The following is a 20,159-nucleotide window of genomic DNA, read 5'->3' on the forward strand; positions in this document are numbered from 1 at the left end:
TCACCTGTGCTGATGAGCCCTGCATGGTCACCTGCAGCTTGCCACGCTGGCCAAACAGGAAATGAGATTCAAAAGTTTGCAGTTCTTTTCCTGTCTACCTGGCCAGTGCATCTGAGTTGAGAGTGCTGTCCAGAGCGGTCAGAATGGAGCACTCTGGGATAGCTTCCGGAGGCCAATACCATCGAATTGTGTCCACAGTACCCCAAATTTGAGCCGGGAACGTCGATTTAAGCGCTAATCCACTTGTCAGGGGTGGAGTAAGGAAATCGATTTTAAGAGCCCTTTAAGTCGAAATAAAGGGCTTTACTGTGTGGACGGGTGCAGGTTTAAATCGATTTAACGCTGCTAAATTCGACCTAAAGTCCTAGTGTAGACCAGGGCTAACTCTCCTCAGCTTTTCCTACTGGCTAGCTTACACAGCTCCCTGCTCAGCCTGCTGGCATTTGTGAGACACTCAACTCTCCCCAGGCATTGTATAGGGAGCCTTTTTTGATCATATTAAAGAAGTTCTGTATTAAAATCACAAATGAGTTTGATTCCCCAGAGTTTAAATTCCAGGGTATTACTAATTAAGAGGTCTCTTGGTTTTTGGTACTGTTTCTCTCCCTCTATGTGTGAAACTTGCAAGCTGCTAACTGTGTTAGTACATTCTAAGACAGAGTCTGTTCTCAAAGCAGTTCACAGAGAGAGAGACTCAAAACAATACTCTAACAACAGAAACAACACCCAGAGACTCCCCGCCCTTTTGTTGTATTAACAATTGTCATTAAAATAGAGATAGAGGATGTATGTGGATGGATGCTTGGTGTGGATAATAACTGAATGATCAGGGAGGTGCAGCGAGGTGCCAGCCTAAGAATCCAGTGTCCATCGGCTGAAGAAGGCGTCAAGTGGAAATAACCAGAGGACCCCCCGGAGGGCAGACTGGAATCCACCCAACAGCCTCAAGAATGGGAGAACCAAAGAACAAGATAACATCTTGGAGCCGTCAGGAATGTGCTATCTGCTGATTGATTCAGCAACAGCATGATGAAGCAATTCCCATAGACTGGCATAGGAAGAAATTCCTATAAAAATAGACTCTAAAAAGTGAGAACTTTGGGGTCTGATTCTGCAAACCAACTTCCAGGAGCATCAGATGAGCATCTGACAAGGCCCTGCTCCCTCCTCATGTCCAGGCCACCTGGCCAGTGGCTTGGCATGAGCAACTCTAAGGCTGGTAACTATGATAACAACCTTGCAGAACCTGTGTGTGTGTGTGTGTGTATGTTTGTATGAATGAATGTGAGAATAAATTTGAGACTGAATGGAATGTTATAACTATAACTAACTGCTTACTATGATTCTTTCTGTATTCACAATAAATGTGGTATTTTGCCTTTTTCCCTTTAATAAGATCCTGCTGGTTTTTATTTTATTGGTACAACATTTTGGTGGAGAATTGCGAAAGGGGGAATATTGGTAAAAAACCTCAGTTATTGTAAATATTGGTGTGCACACCGCCAGCTCTAGTGAGCTAGGCATTTCTATTAGGTTAACCAGACCTGCTGGCCTCCGAGAAGGTAGCAGGAAAAACAGATTAAACCAGACCTGCTGGCCTCCGAGAAGGTAGCAGGGGACCTGCTGGCCTCCGAGAAGGTAGCAGGAAAAACAGATTAAACCAGACCTGCTGGCCTCCGAGAAGGTAGCAGGAGACCTGCTGGCCTCCGAGAAGGTAGTAGGGAAAACAGATTAACCGGACCTGCTGGCCTCCGAGAAGGTAGCAGGGAGAAACAGGTTAACCAGACCTGCTGGCCTCCGAGAAGGTAGCAGGGAGAAATTGATTAACTGGACCTGCTGGCCTCTGGGAAGGTAGCAGGGGACCTGCTGGCCTCCGGGAAGGTAGCAGGGGAAAAACGCATAGATTAAGCTATGATTTCAGAATCTAGGCTGTGTCACTTGCTAAGTAATACCAGCAGTGACAAAGAGATTGAAATATCCATGTTAAGATGTTTAAAAGAAAACAGGGTAAGCCAGTACTAGAGGGAGGAATGGAGTCAGAAGGAACTCTAACCTCACCTTTTGTTAAAGAAATTACACCTTTTAAACAAATCCTTCAAAAATTTGGGCACAGTCCTTGGACTAAACAAGGCCTAGCTGATGTCTGCACTATTTCGGACCTAGAGGATAGATTGGCTCAGTATATCCTCATATACGAACCTTCTAGTGCTGCCAAAAGAGATGCAGCAGCAATTTGGTTGTTGTGGGAGGCATGTAAGGATTCTTCCCTCCGCTTGTCTTCATGTAAAGAGGAAAAGGCACAAATGGAAAAGGGAGCAGACAATTGGAAGGTGCTGGCTACAAATATCCAAAGCCAGCTGAAAATAGTGAAAGAGGCACTCCAGGAATACAAAAAGAGTGAAAAAGTTAACTCTGCAGAGGCTGGAGGGAGGCAGGTAAAGGGGGAGAAGGTCCTATGTACGGCACCCCCAGGCATAATTACAAAGAGAAAAGAGAGTAAAAAAAAAAAAAGTTAACTCTGCAGAGGCTGGAGGGAATTAAGCAGTTAAACTTTGTATTTCACCCAAACAACTTTTAACCGAAAATGTTAAAAAGGAAAAGTGTTAGAGCATTCTTGGTTTCTTTGCAGCCATTCTGAAAGAAAAATGGGCCCTTTTCCAAAGGAATGTCTGTAAATTAGCCAGGCAAAAATAAACTATCTGATTAAAATCATTTGACTGGACAATTTAGTCAAATTTGCTAAAAGAACATAAGAGGGTTCTATTGGAACTTAACTGCCTCAAATGTATAAAGGGAATGTAAAGATGTAAAAAACAGAGCAGTGTGGAAGGGATGTTAAGAAAAAGAAAATGTGTATGTATCTGTCTGTGTGTGTGTAAATATGTAAAGTTCTAAGGACCAGTTAGTTTTGTTTTTGTTTTAAATAATGCCACTCAAAATCCATTTGACTCTTTAATTCAAAGTTGCAAAACTGACAGACCTTTTTGCTAGACACAGGTAATTAGTGTTGTTTGGCTTTGGGATTTGGCATTTAACCCTTAAAAGGTAACTCAATGCTTTACAAAATTTAAAATGTTTTTAAGTTGTGGCTGCAGCAGGGCAGTCAAAATCAGGAGAATATAAAAAAAAATATATTTGGATTCTTTTTGTTTGTTTTTTGTTTGTTTGTTTTTGTAACAAAATAGCAGATGAGAGTTGTAGTAAAAAAAAAATTAAAAAAAGACAGTGCCTCTCTGAAGCAACAGCAGGGGTGAGGTGCACAAAACAAAAAGAAGCAATGTTAGAAACACTGAGTCTTAAAATGGCTCTGAGTAATCAGACTGTCACTTTGATAAAGGTACATGAAAACTCTGTAAGCAAAAAAAGAAATAGTGACACCTTATGTAAAAATGGATCTGGATAATGTTATAGAAGTTAAGCTATGGAAGGAATGTGCATTTGCCCCAGAACATGTGCAGGGTATATTGTAGAAGGGGCAAAAGAAATGCAAACATACCATGCTACTTAATTAAAATGCTATTAGGGCTCCAAAGGGAGCCACAATAGGTTGGGTTTTCTTTTTCAGATTGCTGTGTGTTTTGGAAGCAGAAGTTAAAAGTAATCAAAACTCTGGTGAAAGTTGATTGTGTCCCTTTTAAGATAGACTCTCTGAGCTGCTGATGGCTTTAAATCCAAAAGCAGGAAGTTTCTGTGAAAATGCAAATTACCTAAATGATGAAGGAAAGAACTAGCAGCACAAAGGAGCTGCAGATAAAGGACATACCTGGTCAGCAAACAAATTGTCTAAATAAAAGGCATGGGATAACAAGATAATTTTAATAAATTTAATGATAATAAGTATCCCTGTAACAACGTATAGTGTGTATGATTTTTGGAAAAATCCTTTAAGGTCGTATGGTAATGATGCTTCTCAGTTATTACCTGTAAATAAAACTTAAAGCTTAACACAGCAGGAAAAACATTATAAACTTGGTCTGCTGTATAAGAAGGAAAACTCAGGGATTTAATGACTAAACAGTGGGATAATTTCCCCATAACCCTTAAAAGATAAAAGCCATTGAAACCTGGCCTGCCTATAGAACAAAAACAGGAAAATATGGGGGCAATTTCTCTGTTTTGCCTGCAATCAGCAAGGGTATTTGTAAAAGAAATATTTTAAGCAATAATCTGCCACCCCAAAAGGGGTAGAAACATGTTCTTTTTGTCTTTCAGAAAATCAGGAAAAGCTGATGCCAGCTGAAAAGCAACCCAATACTATGAATCTACTGTCGCAATAGAAATTGTGTTTTGTGTTCTATGTTTTGTCTTGTGTTTTGTCTTGTTGCTAGCACTGTTGTGTGTTTAAAAAAAAAAATACTGAAGACCTGCAGGAACTTAAAAATAAATTAAGCTTTCTGTCCCAGCTACAGGACAGCCTGATACAAAAACAAGTACATGCCAATGTAGACTTGGTCCAAATTGGTCTGGGTAACCTAAAAGGCCGATGGAATCTTTAGTAATGGCTTAATACTACCACATGGCTTATCCATAAGAAAAAAAAAATTAGAAATAGGAATCTACACAGCCATAGCTATGGGATGCACTGAAATGCAGATACTTGCCCTAGCTACTTTGGAACACAAAATGTTCTGGGTCATATTGGGAAATATTAAGGGTTTGATGCATTTGTTAAAAAAGAAAGAGATCATTGTTTGACACTTATCAATATGAATGGATGCAATATGTTTCCACTATTGTAAACCAGACTTGTTAATGGGAGAAATTGTTGTCAAAATTGCACACCAACAGTCCCTGGAGGCAAAGGTATTGAAGGTTAACCCACTCCCCATATTACACATGGGATCCTTTTGGCTACCCTGGACCTTGAGCCAGTGGGCTGGGGAGGGAGGGAAGCTATTGGACACTAGAGGTTGTACCGAATGGACTCCTCAAAAGTGGGTGTGCCTCACCTTGCCTGTTGCCCCAGAACCTTGTAGTAAAGATACATCACTAGGATCATGTATGTGGCATGAATTGGAATCACAAACTCAAATTGCCTCACAGTACTTTCTCTTGAATAGGCTACATAGAAAGTGACACTGACGATTATAAATCTTAGTGTCAAAAGGGGGATTATGTTGGATCATATTAAAGAAGTTCTGTATTAAAATCACAAATGAGTTTGATTCCCCAGAGTTTAAATTCCAGGGTATTACTAATTAAGAGGTCTCTTGGTTTTTGGTACTGTTTCTCTCCCTCTATGTGTGAAACTTGCAAGCTGCTAACTGTGTTAGTACATTCTAAGACAGAGTCTGTTCTCAAAGCAGTTCACAGAGAGAGAGACTCAAAACAATACTCTAACAACAGAAACAACACCCAGAGACTCCCCGCCCTTTTGTTGTATTAACAATTGTGATTAAAATAGAGATAGAGGATGTATGTGGATGGATGCTTGGTGTGGATAATAACTGAATGATCAGGGAGGTGCAGCGAGGTGCCAGCCTAAGAATCCAGTGTCCATCGGCTGAAGAAGGCGTCAAGTGGAAATAACCAGAGGACCCCCCGGAGGGCAGACTGGAATCCACCCAACAGCCTCAAGAATGGGAGAACCAAAGAACAAGATGAAAAGGAGTACTTAGTACTCCTTTTCTTTTTGCGAATACAGACTAACACGGCTGTTCCTCTGAAAGAACAAGATAACATCTTGGAGCCGTCAGGAATGTGCTATCTGCTGATTGATTCAGCAACAGCATGATGAAGCAATTCCCATAGACTGGCATAGGAAGAAATTCCTATAAAAATAGACTCTAAAAAGTGAGAACTTTGGGGTCTGATTCTGCAAACCAACTTCCAGGAGCATCAGATGAGCATCTGACAAGGCCCTGCTCCCTCCTCATGTCCAGGCCACCTGGCCAGTGGCTTGGCATGAGCAACTCTAAGGCTGGTAACTATGATAACAACCTTGCAGAACCTGTGTGTGTGTGTGTGTGTATGTTTGTATGAATGAATGTGAGAATAAATTTGAGACTGAATGGAATGTTATAACTATAACTAACTGCTTACTATGATTCTTTCTGTATTCACAATAAATGTGGTATTTTGCCTTTTTCCCTTTAATAAGATCCTGCTGGTTTTTATTTTATTGGTACAACAAGCCTGGGCACCTAACTCAGGCTGTGGATTTCACTGGGTGGCAAAGTGCCTAAAGCTCCCTTTGTGGAGCTAGCCCAGGCTCTCTAATGCTGCACATCCATTTTCAACCCCAATCTACAACTTCCTGACGGCAGCAACAGTGCTGAGTTATATGAAAAAAGATACTAAGGAAACATGATGAAAATAATTAGCTTTAATATTGTTATGGTGGGAGTCAAGAGATGGCATTGTTACACAGCCGTACCAATTTTTTCTTAGTCTCAGAATTTCAGTCTTTGAAGAAATGGCTTAGTGCTGTTAGGTTAGTGGTGCAGACTCTTTGAGGGGAAGCTGTTGCACACACCAAGCTTGCTCTCTGCTTTAATCTAACTAGAGTCAATTCTCTGGGCAGAGTTACTTCCTAGAGATCAGGCTTTGGCTCTGGATTAATCATTTAGAGAGAGGTTTCAGAGTAGTGTTAGTCTGTATCCGCAAAAAGGAGTACTTGTGGCACCTTAGAGACTAACAAATTTATTAGAGCATAAGCTTTCGTGAGCTACAGCTCACTTCATTGGATGCATAGAATGGAACATATGGTAAGATTATTTATATATATACACTCACACACATACATACAGATAAGTTGGAAATTACCATACAAACTGTGAGAGGCTAATTAGTTAAGATGAGCTATTATCAGCTGGAGAAAAAAACTTTTGTAGTGATAATCAAGATGGCCCATTTAGACAGTTGACAAGAAGGTGTGAGGATACTTAACTTAAGGAAATAGATTCAATATGTGTAATGACCCAGCCACTCCCAGTCTCTATTCAAACCCAAGTTAATGGTATCTAGTTTGCTCATTAATTCAAGCTCATCAGTTTCTTGTTCGAGTCTGTTTTTGAAACTTTTCTGTTGCAAAATTGCAACCCTTAAGATCTTTTACTGAGTGGCCAGAGAGGTTGAAGTCTTCTCCTACTGGTTTTTGAATGTTATGATTCCTGATGTCAGATTTGTGTCCATTTATTCTTTTGCGTAGAGACTGTCTGGTTTGGCCAATGTACATGGCAGAGGGGCATTGCTGGCACAGAGAGATGATTGCCTTGGGACTGCCTCTGTAAAAGGACTGGTATAAAGAGTATGAACACACAAGTCACAAGCCTAACAAAAAGAAGGTTGAGGGGAGGTATAATTGCTCTCTATAAATATATCAGAGGGATAAATACCGGAGAGGGAGAGGAATTATTTAAGCTCAGTACCAATGTGGACACAAGAACAAATGGATATAAACTGGCCACCAGGAAGTTTAGACTTGAAATTAGACAAAGGTTTCTAACCATCAGAGGAGTGAAGTTTTGGAATAGCCTTCCAAGGGAAGCAGTGGGGGCAAAAGATCTATCTGACTTTAAGATTAAACTCAATAAGTTTATGGAGGAGATGGTATAACACGATTTTGGTAATTAATTGATCTTTAAATATTCATGGTAAATAGGCCTAATGGCCTGTGATGGAATGTTAGGTGGGGTGGGATCTGAGTTACCCAGGAAAGAATTTTCTGTAGTATCTGGCTGGCCCATATGCTCAGGGTTTAGCTGATCGCCATATTTGGGGTCAGGAAGGAATTTTCCTCCAGGGCAGATTGGAAGAGGCCCTGGAGGTTTTTTGCCTTCCTCTGTAGCATGGGGCACAGGTCACTTGCTGGAGCTCCTTGAAGTCTTTAAACCACGATTTGAGGACTTCAATAGCTCAGACATAGGTGAGGTTTTTCACAGGAGTGGGTGGGTGAGATTCTGTAGCCTGCGTTGTGCAGGAGGTCAGACTAGATGATCATAATGGTCCCTTCTGACCTTAGTATCTATGAGAAGATACCCAGACTCCTCATCAGTGAAAGGACACTAACTACTGCTCAGCAGAGTGGCATCATGATTGGTGTGACTTAACTACTACACCCCCATTTGTAACTACACTACTTTCTGCAGGCAGGGCTTTTTCACCATAAGTATCAACGCTACCTTTGCTGCTCCAGTCTCCAGCACTCATTGCACAGGGTGGTTATGTCCTCAGCCATATTTATGCTGTAGAATTGGATGGTGTGGTGAAGCTATGGTGTTATAGGCAGTTTTGGGCCACATCTACCATAGTACTCCAGTCCACCACTGTAGTTGTATATTAACTATTTATTCCACATTTCCTGGCATTCCTCTCATGAGCAGTGGGTTGTGGGAAATTTCTACAAACCTTCCGAGATCCTTAGGGACCTAGAGAAGGAAGGGGTCAAAGTCCCATAAAGCCCTGAGAGCTATTACTTGAGAAAGTGCCTCAAAAGTGGTAACAGGCAACAAGTGCACTTATAACATAAAAACTTAATTCTGCCCTCATACTCCCTTGCGGGAAACCACCACATTTATATACTACACCTGTACAACTTTCTAATAGCCATCTTAATATTGAAGAAGCTTTGCAACTGTGAGAAATGGTGTTATTGTATAGGAAGGTACATTTTTATCTACAGATGAGACTCTGCCAGTAAAATAGTGAATGTGTTGTGTGGGGCCTAAGATCCATTTAAAATGGATAGCTTAGCTGCTTTTAAGGGATTGTGGCGTGGAGGAAGAGGGTGTTGCCCTTAGCACCCTTAACTGGTTTTACGTTTTCCCTCTTTATAGGAATTACACTGTGGTTGGGCAGACGCAGTCTGAACAGATTATAAATCACACAATTTCCATCTACATATTATACTGCATCCTTCTTCAATAGACTCTTGTCAGTTTCTATAGAATAGACTTTTTGTCAGTTTCACTTTACTGTCTCCATGTCTCCTTGCACAGGCAACCTTATGCAGGAAACAGAATAAGATGCAGAAGTGCCCTGCTATATTTTTTCAAGCTCTCTTGGCAGCCTGTTTTTATTCTGTTTTCAATCTTACAAGATGACCGAGGCAGGCTGCAAAAAAAATACAGTGCGCACCACTGCCAGCTAGCCAAGTGTTTCACAGCTCCAGCTTGGATGTGCCATACTATGAACCACCTCACTTCTTTTGTTGTGTGGCACTGTTTCAGCATGACCAATTTGCACACTTTTTCCTACCATTTCTTCCGTGCCTAAGTGACCTATTCAGGCACTAGTGCTGTAAAGGAAAACTGTCAAAAGGTGGGCTGATCCCTTGAAAGGAGTTAACCTGTGACTAACTACCTGCCTCCCAAGTGGTGAAATAAAGAGACCAACAAGCAGCTCAACTGAAGGGAGAGGTGCAGGGAGTAGGGAAGTCTCCTGCAGGAGATGCTGGGTCAGGGAAAAGACCTGGAAGGGAACTAGCCACACTAGCCAGGTGGAAGACCTAGCAGGGGGTATACATTCTGCATAGGTAGCAGCCTGCTGAGGCAGAGGCCTCAGAAGGATCCAGGTGGTTTGTCCATCTTGATTTAATTTGAACTGTGTTTGAGTTTCAATAAATGTATCCCACAGAAAAAGCAATGAATACTGACAGTAGAGGAAGCTTTACTGACGCACAGGTCTGGAAATTGGACACTGGCTTACATGAGAGTGGGAAATACAGACAAGGTTTGATGCAGAGTTTGAGGAGATCCTGTTACAACACCTTACAGGAAAATTTATAAAACTCATTTACACTTCCTCCTTAGGATCCCAACTAAGGCAGGGCCAGGAACAATACACACTATTTGTTCATGTGAGGGCAGAACGGTGCACAGAGAAATAATAAATAATAATATAAAAATAGTAATAATAATAATAAAAATCAAAACCACACTACTTGGGGCACTCCAGATACCAGATTTTGCAACATAACAGCTCTCCAGTTGCTCATTGTGGGCAGATGTGGTTATAGTGGGAAAAAAAGTTTTGTAATTATTTGATTAATAAAGAGAAAGTTATATTATTGGGATGATATAAATATACAAAGGTGGTGAAAGTTATAATGAAGAATATATATTTCATAAAAATAAACACTTTTATTTTCATATTAGAATTGTAAGAATTTTTTTTCTTTGCACAAAGTTCAAGCTGTATTTAAGTCCTGTACGGTTTATATGGGCAGCTTTATGCTTTCACACTCAGCTGCACTTACACTGCCTTTTCTTCTGATTTAGCCCGGTTTCGTTTTCTTTTTCGTTTCTTCTTAGCAGTGGAAGGCTGTTGGGTCTCCTGCACTTTTTTCTTTTTCTTCAGGCAGCTGAGAGGATTGGGGCCACCTGCCCTCTTACGTTTTCTTCTGTTTTCAGACTCTTTTACTAGTCCCTGTTCTTCTTTAAGATGCTCAATACTTTGTTTCTGGTGCTCTGGAACAAGCTGATTTGCTTGCATGGCTTGAACAAATGCCAGTGATTTCGGAGAAGGTTTGTCCAGCACCATAGTGTTCTGAATAATAAACAGAAGAGGAACTCCAGCCTTTTTCTTCACTTTTGTTGCCAAATCCTGGTCCTGTCAAAATCAAACATATCAGTCAATATTTTGGGATGATCAAACCTTCAATTCAAATGCAACTGGTTTTAAAAGTTTAGACAGATACAGTCTATAAAAAAAGTCAGAGTATTAATCTAGCAGATAAACCCCAATTACCTCCCTTACCATAATCCATATCCCTGACAGTGAAATTTACCTCCTACCTTTGTGGACAGAAAAAAATGTGTTTAGAACAGGTAATCAGGTAACTGCCCAAGTAATTTGCAAAAGAGGTAAATGTTCTATTAGAAGATGCTATAAGATTCTAGCAAACCATCTTATTTTCATGTAGTGCAGAATATAAAACAGATTCAAATACATAGAAGTGCTAGTGAATGCACAAAGTCACAACAGACCTAAAAATTAGTGTGTGCAGATAAGACAAGTTTCAACAGCACTTGCCAGTTTAATTATCATTTTCTATTTAAAAAGATGAACCAAAAGCTATTCCAAATTTCCAGTTTAGCATTTTAATTAAAATTACAGTATGTTAAACCAATGCTAACACAAACTGGTGGACAGGCAATCACGGCACATACAATCTTTTTGTTCCCATTCATCATGCAAAAAATCACATCCGCTGCTTGTTTCCTTAAAACTGTCATTCTGTTTTAGGGTACTGACTACAGTAACAGCTAATCATTCACTGGTGCTCACGAAACTGGTAACTTTGCATGCAACCTACAATTTTCCCATTTTGTAATTTGCATGTAAAGTTACTTGTCTTGGGCATGCAAGTCTTAAAAATTTAGTCCCAATAAACCATATAAAATCTCACGTTCATAGTTGGTAGAATTCCTGATATGTACGAATCTGAGAACAGATTTAGGAAATATGGCTTAACTTTATTTTAAAATGTATTACCTGTGTAGCAATGAAATAGTGATGAGGATTACCCATCTCAATCATTGACAATAGACATGCTGAGCCACTCACTGGATCTTTGAAGTGGGAACAGTTTCTAACTTGAAATCTTTGGGCAATTAGCTTTGCTCCATAAAGTTCCTTCCCCAATGACTCCAATTCTTTTAGAACACATCTAAAGAGCAAAAAGAAGAGTGATTTATTAGAGGAAAATAAGTGTTTTTTTAACCAAAAGCTTATGCCTAAACAAATCTGTTAGTCTTTAAGGTGTCACCGGACTCCTTGTTGTTTTTGTGGATACAGACGAACATGGCAACCCCCGATACTTGACTACTTGCACAACTGTTGTATACAAGTGTGTAGAATTCATACAAGGTTCAGGCACTCGGCAACATTCAGGGCACACCCGGAGTGTTGTGCAGGAGCTGTACACACACAGCTCCTCTCAAGGGCATGAACCTTGGAATCTCGCCCAGATGACACGAACCGTGGGAAGCTTCCCAGGACTGGGCTCAAGGCCCAAGAGCAAGGAATGCAGTAGATAGAAATTGGTAAATAAGAATGTTAAACAAAGCTAGTGTATTCCTTTTATCTGTTGGAGAATGTAATGAGCGGGGGGAGAGAAAGAATAAAGGAGAAGTGGAAAGCTGACAGGGAGAAGTCCGTTGGCAGACCAGCCTGTTTGCTTGCTTAAAGCTTTGTGCTGTCTTGTATTTGAACCGCAACACAAGTGCAAAGATTTTAAATTTTGAATTCTCAAACATGTTTGATTACAGCTGAACATTATCTGATCAGGCTCTATGCTTGTCACACAGTGCCCAATAATCTAAACGAAACAACAGTTTATCTTACTTCAGCAGATGTTCAATAGTTCTAAACAAGACTGATCAGTAACATTTGAAATATTAATAGGGACAATTCAATGGTAGTGTCAAATCCTTATACTCTTATTTATGTTTATACAACTGCTTCAATTGCTATACAAATATATTACCACATTCAAAAACATATGTCAATATAATTATGGCCACTACAAAGACATTCAAATTTCTTAAGACTGTGAGCCCTTTGGGTAGAGGACTGCCACTTCCAATATATTTAGACATCACCTACCACACAGAGCACTACCATAACACAACTAAAACAAAACAATATGCAATTGCATCAATTGCTTTATTTACTGTATGTGGTGTTAATTTATGCCTTAATGTGTATGACCACTGAGTTGCTATGAGACCTCAACTCTGAATGGCAAGACAGAGAAAAACAGGCACTGGGATGTCTGATGTGCAATCAGTTTGATTACTATTTTGCAGGTTTGCAAATACATCTACTCAGTGGAAACATTCTCTGGGATTTACATATTAAAGGGGCACGTGGGTGGATGAAAATCAGGGTCTCTGTAAAATACAGATGGTTTGACAGGGCTTGGGAAGGGTCTAGAGCTGTGCAAGGCTATCTGGGGTTTCTTCAGAGATGTGTATTGAGATGGGCATATGTGGATAGCCATATTCACTTCTTAAAACCATAATGCCATTTCAACCATAATTACACCATTGCTAGGGCAATGCTCTGATCCACTCAGTTATACCATTAAGAAAATGGAAGTCCTTTTTGTTCTCTCTCATACCCCAAAAGTTCACTGCATACTCTTTCAGAACATTTTAAGAGTGCATCTATTTCATCTAACAAAGCAATCCTGAAGCAAAGCAGCATGATGGACCAAAACCAATTAATGCTGCCGGTTAGCCTGGTCTTTGGTTTCTGTGCTTCCATTGTTATGTACAATATACTAAACAAACATATATATTTTTTTAAAAAGATCAACATTTTCCCACTGCACATGGTTAAAAAATGAAGGGAAACTGAAGAAAGCAGATACTGATGGTGAAGAGGTGGTAGATTTCAACTCTGTTGACATGGGGAACACGAAAGGATCTATCGAACAAATGTAAACTGAATCACTGCTTTCAACAGGAAGTGTTTTTCCAGGGATAGCAGAAACTATTCTGGAAGTGAAGAGATGGAATGTGTCAAACTTCTACTAAGCACAATGCTAAAATCTAGGTTGGCCTGCTCTGTGCTACATGACTGTCACTGCTGATTTATTTGAAATAAAGTGGAAGGAAAGGAAGTTAGGACAGACAGGTATCAATGTAAGAGGACGTTGTCTGTCTGCAGTTCCACCAGCTTGCAAAGTAAAGATTCTTTTTGGGACCGGTGCTCTAGGTTGAAAGCAAAGAGGGGTTGAGACAAACCAAAAAAACCCACCACCTGGGGATCAAAACACAACCCCTTTTTGTTCATTATACTTACGTCCTTTTCAAAGCAACTATGGTGCTTTTTTTTTTTTTTTTAAAGTCACCCACGCAACTACCATTGTACATCATATCTTGCATTGAAAGCTGGCAATATCACAATAAGTCGGGGGCATGTGGGTGGATGAAAATCAGGGTCTCTGTAAAGTACAGGTGGCTTGACAGGGCTTGGGAAAGGTCTGCCTGATGAAGCTCAGGAAGTTCTGCTGTTGAAATAACTGTTGCAGTAACTACTGGAATATGAAAAAGGTTACACGTATGCTACAAGACCAACCATGTCAGGGGACCTGGTTACAACAGTAGTTCCTCAACATGGCTAAAACATGATTCCATCTTTGAAAGTAAGCAGTGTGAAAAACATGTGTTATCATGCCCTTGAGGCCATATCTCCAAAGCTATGCTCTCTGAAGTCTAAGGATAGGATTTTCAAAGGGTACTGAGGTAGTTCCCCAAACATCACTGAATTTCAAGTTAAGTTCTTTGAAAATCCCAGTCTAAAGAAATAAAACAAGCTGTGCAGTAGGTGAGTACTGGATTTAATTTTAACATAATTGCAATCAACTTTCTACAGGACTATGTAACTTATTATGTAACTTATTATTAGGGCTGATTAAAGAGGAAGAAACATTTAAAAATATCTTATTCAATGAATTTCACCAGTATTTGTTGCCTAATATATTCATTGAACAGTATTTAACTAGCACCACAGGTGGCTGAATTCACTGCTGGTAAATAATCTTACAGACACAATTCTACGAGTCCTACTACCTACCCACTACCCACAATTCTACCAGTCTACCCCTATCCACACGCCTGCCCCCTGACCACCCCCCCCAAACCCCCCTGCCCTCTATCCAAACCCCCCACCCCACCCCCTTACCGCGGTGCCTGGCTGGAGCCAGCCACGCCACGCCACCGCACAGCACAGAGCACTGGGTCAGGCCGGGCTCTGCAGCTATGCTGCCCCAGGAGCTCACAACATTGCGCTGGTGGCGCAGTGAGCTGAGGCTGCGGGAGAAGGGTAACAACCAGGGAGGGACCAGGGGCTTGTCTCCTGGGCCAGGAGCTCAGAAGTCAGATGTGGCCCGTGCACTGTAGTTTGCGCCGTAGGCCCATCTCTGCCCCTCAACCCACCCATGAACTTACTAACTCTCTTTTGAACCCAGTTATATATTTGGCCTTCATAACATTCCCTGGCAATGAGTTCCACAGTTAACTAGGCATTGTCTGAAATACTTATGTTTGTTTTAAATTTGCTGCCTATTGATTTAATTGGGTGACCCCTGGTTTGTGTGTTATATAAACACTTCCCATTCACTTTCTTCACACCATTCATTATTTTATATATCGCTATCAGATTCCCTTTACTTGTCTCTTTTCGAAGTTAAACAGTCCCAGTCTTTTTAATCTGTCCTCATCTGCAAGCTGTTCTGTACCCCGAATCATTTTTGTTTCATTTCTCTATAATTTTTCCAATTCTAACATCTCTCTTCTGAAATGGGGCAACAAGAACTTCACACAATATTCTAGGTGCAGGCATAAAATGGATTTATACAGCGGCATTATGATATTTTCTGTCTTATTTATCCCTTTCGAAATGGTTCCTAACTTTCTGTCAGTTTTTGACTCCTGCTGCACATTGAGCAGATGTTTTCAGAGAACTATCCACAGTGACTCCAAGGTTTATTTCTTGAGTGGTAACAGCTAATTTAGACCCCATCATTTTGTATATATAATTAGAATTGTTTGTCAATGTGAATGATTTTGCATTTACCTACATTGAATTTCACCTGACAGTTTCTTGCCCAATCACCCAGTTTTATGAGATCCATTTGTAACCCTTCACAATCTGCTTTGGACTTAACTCTTATCTTCAGTAATTCTGTACTATCTACAAACTTTGCCACCTCACTGTTGACCCCCTTTTCAAGATAATTTATCAATATGTTCAACAGCACTGGTCCCAGTACAGACCCCTGGGGGACACCACTACTTACTTCTCTCCATGGAGAAAACTGATAATTTATTCCAACCCTTTGTTTCCTATCTTAGAATCACAGAACTGGAAGGAACCTCAAGAGGTCATCTAGTCCAGTCCCCTGCACTCAAGGCAGGACTAAGTATTATCTAGATAATCCCTGACAGGCGTTTGTCCAACCTGCTCTTAAAAATCCCCAAATGATGGAGATTCCACCACCTCCCTATGCAATTTATTCCAGTGCTTAACCATCATGATAGGAAGTTTTTCCTAACATCCAACCTAAACCTCCCTTGCTGCAATTTAAGCTCATTGCTTCTTGTCCTATCCTCAGAGACTAAGAAGAATAATTTTTCTCCCTCCTCCTTGTAACAACCTTTTATGTACTTGAAAACTGTTATGGCCCCCCTCAATCTTCTCTTTTCCAGACAAAACAAACCCAATTTTTTCAGTCTTCCCTCATAGGTCGTGTTTTCTAGACCTTTTATCATTTTTGTTGCTCTTCTCTAGACTTTCTCCAATTTGTCCACATCTTTCCTGAAATGTGGCATCTAGAACTGGACACAATACTCCAGTTGAGGCCTAATCAGCATGGAGTAGAGCGGATGCATTACTTCTTGTGTTTTGCTTACAATACTCTTGCTAATACATCCCAGAATGATGTTTGCATTTTTGCAACAGCGTTACACTGTTGACTTATATTTAGGTTGTGATCCACTATGACCCCAGATCCCTTTCCGCAGTACTCCTTCCCAGGCAGTCATTTCCCATTTTGTATGTGTAAAATTGATTGTTCTTTCCTAAGTGGAGTACTTTACGTTTGTCCTTATGGAATTTTGTCAGATTTACTTCTGCCCATGTCTCCAGTTTGTCCAGATTATTTTGAATTATAATACTATCCTCCAAAGCACCTGCAACCCCTCCTAGCTTGGTACTGTCTGCAAACTTTATAAGTGTACTCTCTATGCCATCATATAAATCATCTTTTAACCAGTTACTGATCCATAAGATGACCTTGGCTTATCCCATGACTCTTTACTTTGCTCAAGATCCTTTGGTGAGGGCACTCAAAGGCTTTCTGATAGCCCACAATCACTAGAGCAAATGGATAACCCTTGTCCACTTTTGCTGATCCTCACCCCACCCAATTAATTCTAATAGATTGGTGGGATTTTATTTCCTTTTACAAAAGCCATGTTGACTCTTCCCCTACAAATCACATCCATCTATGTGTTTGATAATTCCGATCTTCATTATCATTTCAGCCAATTTGCCTGGTACTGAAGTTAGATTCAGAGGCCTCTAACAGCCAGGATCGCCTTTGAAGGCTATTTTAAAAGCCAGTGCTACATTACCAACCCTCCAGTCCAAAAGCGCAGAGGCTGGTTTATGCGACAAGTTACACAGGACAGGATGGCTCCGCTCCTTCAGAACCCTTCCGAGAGTCGCGTCTGACCCTGGGGACTTATTCCGGTTTATCGATTTGTTCCAAAACCTTCTCTCGGGACACCTCAGCCTGGCACAGCGCCTCAGACCCATGGACAGGGGTCGGAGGCTGTGCGCAGCCCGGGGCCCACCAGCTCTCGGGGCTGCCCGAGCCCTGCCCGCAGTGGGGGAGGGATACTCTGGCTTTGCGGGGCCCCGCACGGGAGGGGAACGAACCGCTTCCCTCAGGCTCACGTCGCTCTCCGCCGCAGAGCCCACCGCCGTCTCCCAGGCCCTGGCCGCTGTCCCCCGCCCGCGCCAGCCGGGGCTCCCGTGCACAGCCCCGCCCGCACCAGCAGGGTCACACGGGGACGCGGGGGTGAATCCCACGGGGACCCCTCCCCGGTGCGTGGATATCGGTTCACCTCGCGCCACCTCCGGGACGGGCAAGCGAGCCAGATGTCAGGCGCGCGCGCGCCCGCCCGGGCCACGGTAACGGCCTCCACCAAGCGCGCGCACAGGCGTCCGCCTGGTCACGTGACAGCATGGCGGGGCCCCTCCCCCGCCGCAGCCACTGACCGGGTAGTGCAGAGCTGGGTGGCCCCAGCCAGGTAGCCGGGCAGCTGATCGCGGATCTGGATCTTGTTGCGCAGCGCGGCCTGGCAGAAAGTCCCGTCCAGCAGCACCTGGAAGGGCTCCCGGAAGCCGAAGTTGTACTTGTAGAAGCTCATATATTTCTTGGCATGTTTCTGCCGCGTGATCTTCATGGCGGGAGCGGAGCCGCCCGGCCAACGGCCACAGCGCTCGCGCCTCCGGAACTAAACGGCGGCTGTTTGGCTGCCCCGGATCCGGAAACCCCCAGGCACCTGCGCGGCAAGCGGCCGCAGGAGGCGGGACAGAGAGCGGAGCGCCTTGCGAGGGGCGTGGCTAACGACACGTGTCTTTGAGAGCCGGAACAAGACTGTGCGAAGCCAAGTCACGGCCGCTCGGGCGCGCGTGACCCGTCTACCCCATCACCGGCACGCAGCGCGCGCTCGCGTGCGCGGCTAATGTCTGGGCTCGTGCCGGCGGCTGCGCCTGCGCTGCTGCCCTCGAGCCGAGCGCCTCCCGCCAGTGGGATTCGGGCGGGCGTCACCCCCACCCGCGCGAGAGCCGATCGGGACCCTGAATCCTCCGCGAGAGCCCAGCCCCCTCCCCCGTCCCGGGCCAGTGAGGGGCCCGCCCTCGTCACCCCTCCCTTCCACCTGCTCCTTCACCAGCCCGGGGCCTGGTCCCCAGGGAGAGAGGCCAGCCTGAGCCCAGGCCACCCCAGCCCTGACACCATCCAGCAAGGGCAGCGCCTGCGAGCTGGCAGGAAAACACAATTTTCGGTCTACTGAACGATTCAAAGCTTGAGAAAAAATTTCATCCCAAATCGGGACAAAAAATAAAAACCTCAAAATTTTTGGCTGGAGAGAAATTCCAAATAGGTGTCTTTGGGAAGAACTATGAGGAGGCCGGTGGCACCTTAAAGACTAACAGATTTATTTGGGCATAAGCTTTCGTGGGTAAAAACCCACTTCTTCAGATGCACATGCTGATGGACAGGCATCTGAAGAAGTGTTTATTTACCCACGAAAGCTTATGCTCACATAAATCTGTTAGTCTTCAAGGTGCCACCGGAATTCTCATAGTTTTTCTGGGTACAGACTAACAAGGCTACCCGTCTGATATTTGGGAAGAACTGAAATGGAAGTTTTCTGCCTGCAAGAAAATTGATAAAAGCTGTGCAGGCAGCTGGCCTGGGGACAATCATTTCAGTTTTTCTGATGCAAAATTGAAAATTTCTCTCACATCCGTGCAAATTTTCAATCATCCGTGCAGGGACCAAGCACCTGTCACATGCTATCTTAACCCCAGCAAAGGCTGAGGTATGATCTCAGGAGCTCAGCAAGACCTGAGCTCACACTACACGTATTTGATGAGGAACTGTCCAACCACATGCATTGCTAATGTTTTCTGTGCTTGGCAAGGGGTGAGTTTTCCCCTCACTTTCTAGTTTTAATGGTCTCATTCATTGGTCTGGCTACCCTTTTGCCTTTAGAACATAAGAATGGCCATACTGGGTCAGACCAAAGGTCCGTCCAGCCCAGTATCCTGTCTACCCACAATGGCCAATGTCAGGTGCCCGAAAGGGAGTGAACCTAACAGGTAATGATCACGTGAACTCTCTCCTGCCATCCATCTCCACCCTCTGACACACAAAGGCTAGGGACATCATTCCTTATCCATCCTGGCTAATAGCCATTAGTGGACTTAACCTCCATGAATTTATCCAGTTCTCTTTTAAACCCTGTTATAGTCCTAGCCTTCACAACCTCCTCAGGCAAGGAGTTCCACAGGTTGATTGTGTGCTGTGTGAAGAAGAACTTCCTTTTATTTGTTTTAAACCTGCTGCCCATTAATTTCATTTGGTGGCCCCTAGTTCTTATATTATGGGAACAAGTAAATAGCTTTTCCTTATTCACTTTCTCCACACCATTCATGATTTTATATATCTCTATCATATCCCCCCTTAGTCTCCTCTTTTCCAAGATGAAAAGTCCTAGCCTCTTTAATCTCTCCTCATATGGGACCTGTTTCATACCCCTAATCATTTTAGTTGCACTTTTCTGAACCTTTTCTAATGTCAGTATATCTTTTTTGAGATGACGTGACCACATCTGTACGCAGTATTCAAGATGTGGGCATAGCATGGATTTATATAAGGGCAATAAGATATTCTCCGTTTTATTCTCTGTCCCTTTTTTAATGATTCCTAACATCCTGTTTGCTTTTTTGACTGCCGCTACACACTGCGTTGATGTCTTCAGAGAACTATCCACGATGACTCCAAGATTTCTTTCCTTATTAGTTGTAGCTAAATTAGCCCCCATCATATTGTATGTATAGCTGGGGTTATTTTTTCCAACGTGCATTACTTTACATTAGCCACATTAAATTTCATTTGCCATTTTGTTGCC

General features: G+C 42.6%; 1 protein-coding gene across 2 annotated transcripts; it reads right to left on the reverse strand.

The window, feature by feature from the left end:
- Nucleotides 1-9,592: 9,592 nt before the first annotated feature.
- On the reverse strand, nt 9,593-18,034 carry UTP23 (UTP23 small subunit processome component). Of its 2 annotated transcripts, none has more exons than XM_073330284.1 (3): nt 17,737-18,034; nt 11,437-11,611; nt 9,593-10,551 (listed from the first exon to the last, which is right to left on the reverse strand). In XM_073330284.1, the coding sequence occupies exons 1-3, from the start codon at nt 17,922-17,924 to the stop codon at nt 10,195-10,197; spliced, it is 720 nt and encodes a 239-aa protein (XP_073186385.1). In that variant the 5' UTR covers nt 17,925-18,034; the 3' UTR covers nt 9,593-10,194. The 2 variants fall into 2 exon arrangements, with proteins under 2 accessions (XP_073186385.1, XP_073186386.1); XM_073330285.1 differs by lacking the exon at nt 17,737-18,034 and adding an exon at nt 17,583-17,724.
- Between the last annotated feature and the right edge of the window lie 2,125 nt (nt 18,035-20,159).

The sequence above is a fragment of the Lepidochelys kempii genome, chromosome 2 (assembly GCF_965140265.1).
Source record: "Lepidochelys kempii isolate rLepKem1 chromosome 2, rLepKem1.hap2, whole genome shotgun sequence".
NCBI lineage: Eukaryota > Metazoa > Chordata > Testudines > Cheloniidae > Lepidochelys > Lepidochelys kempii.

Excerpts from the sequence above, each read along its gene's own strand:
- UTP23 (XM_073330284.1), bottom strand. The coding sequence starts at position 17,924 with ATGAAGATCACGCGGCAGAAACATGCCAAGAAATATATGAGCTTCTAC. Across the intron at positions 11,612-17,736 it reads ACCCAGCTCTGCACTACCCG|ATGTGTTCTAAAAGAATTGG; the intron begins GTCAGTGGCTGC and ends TTTGCTCTTTAG. Across the intron at positions 10,552-11,436 it reads ACTATTTCATTGCTACACAG|GACCAGGATTTGGCAACAAA; the intron begins GTAATACATTTT and ends TGATTTTGACAG.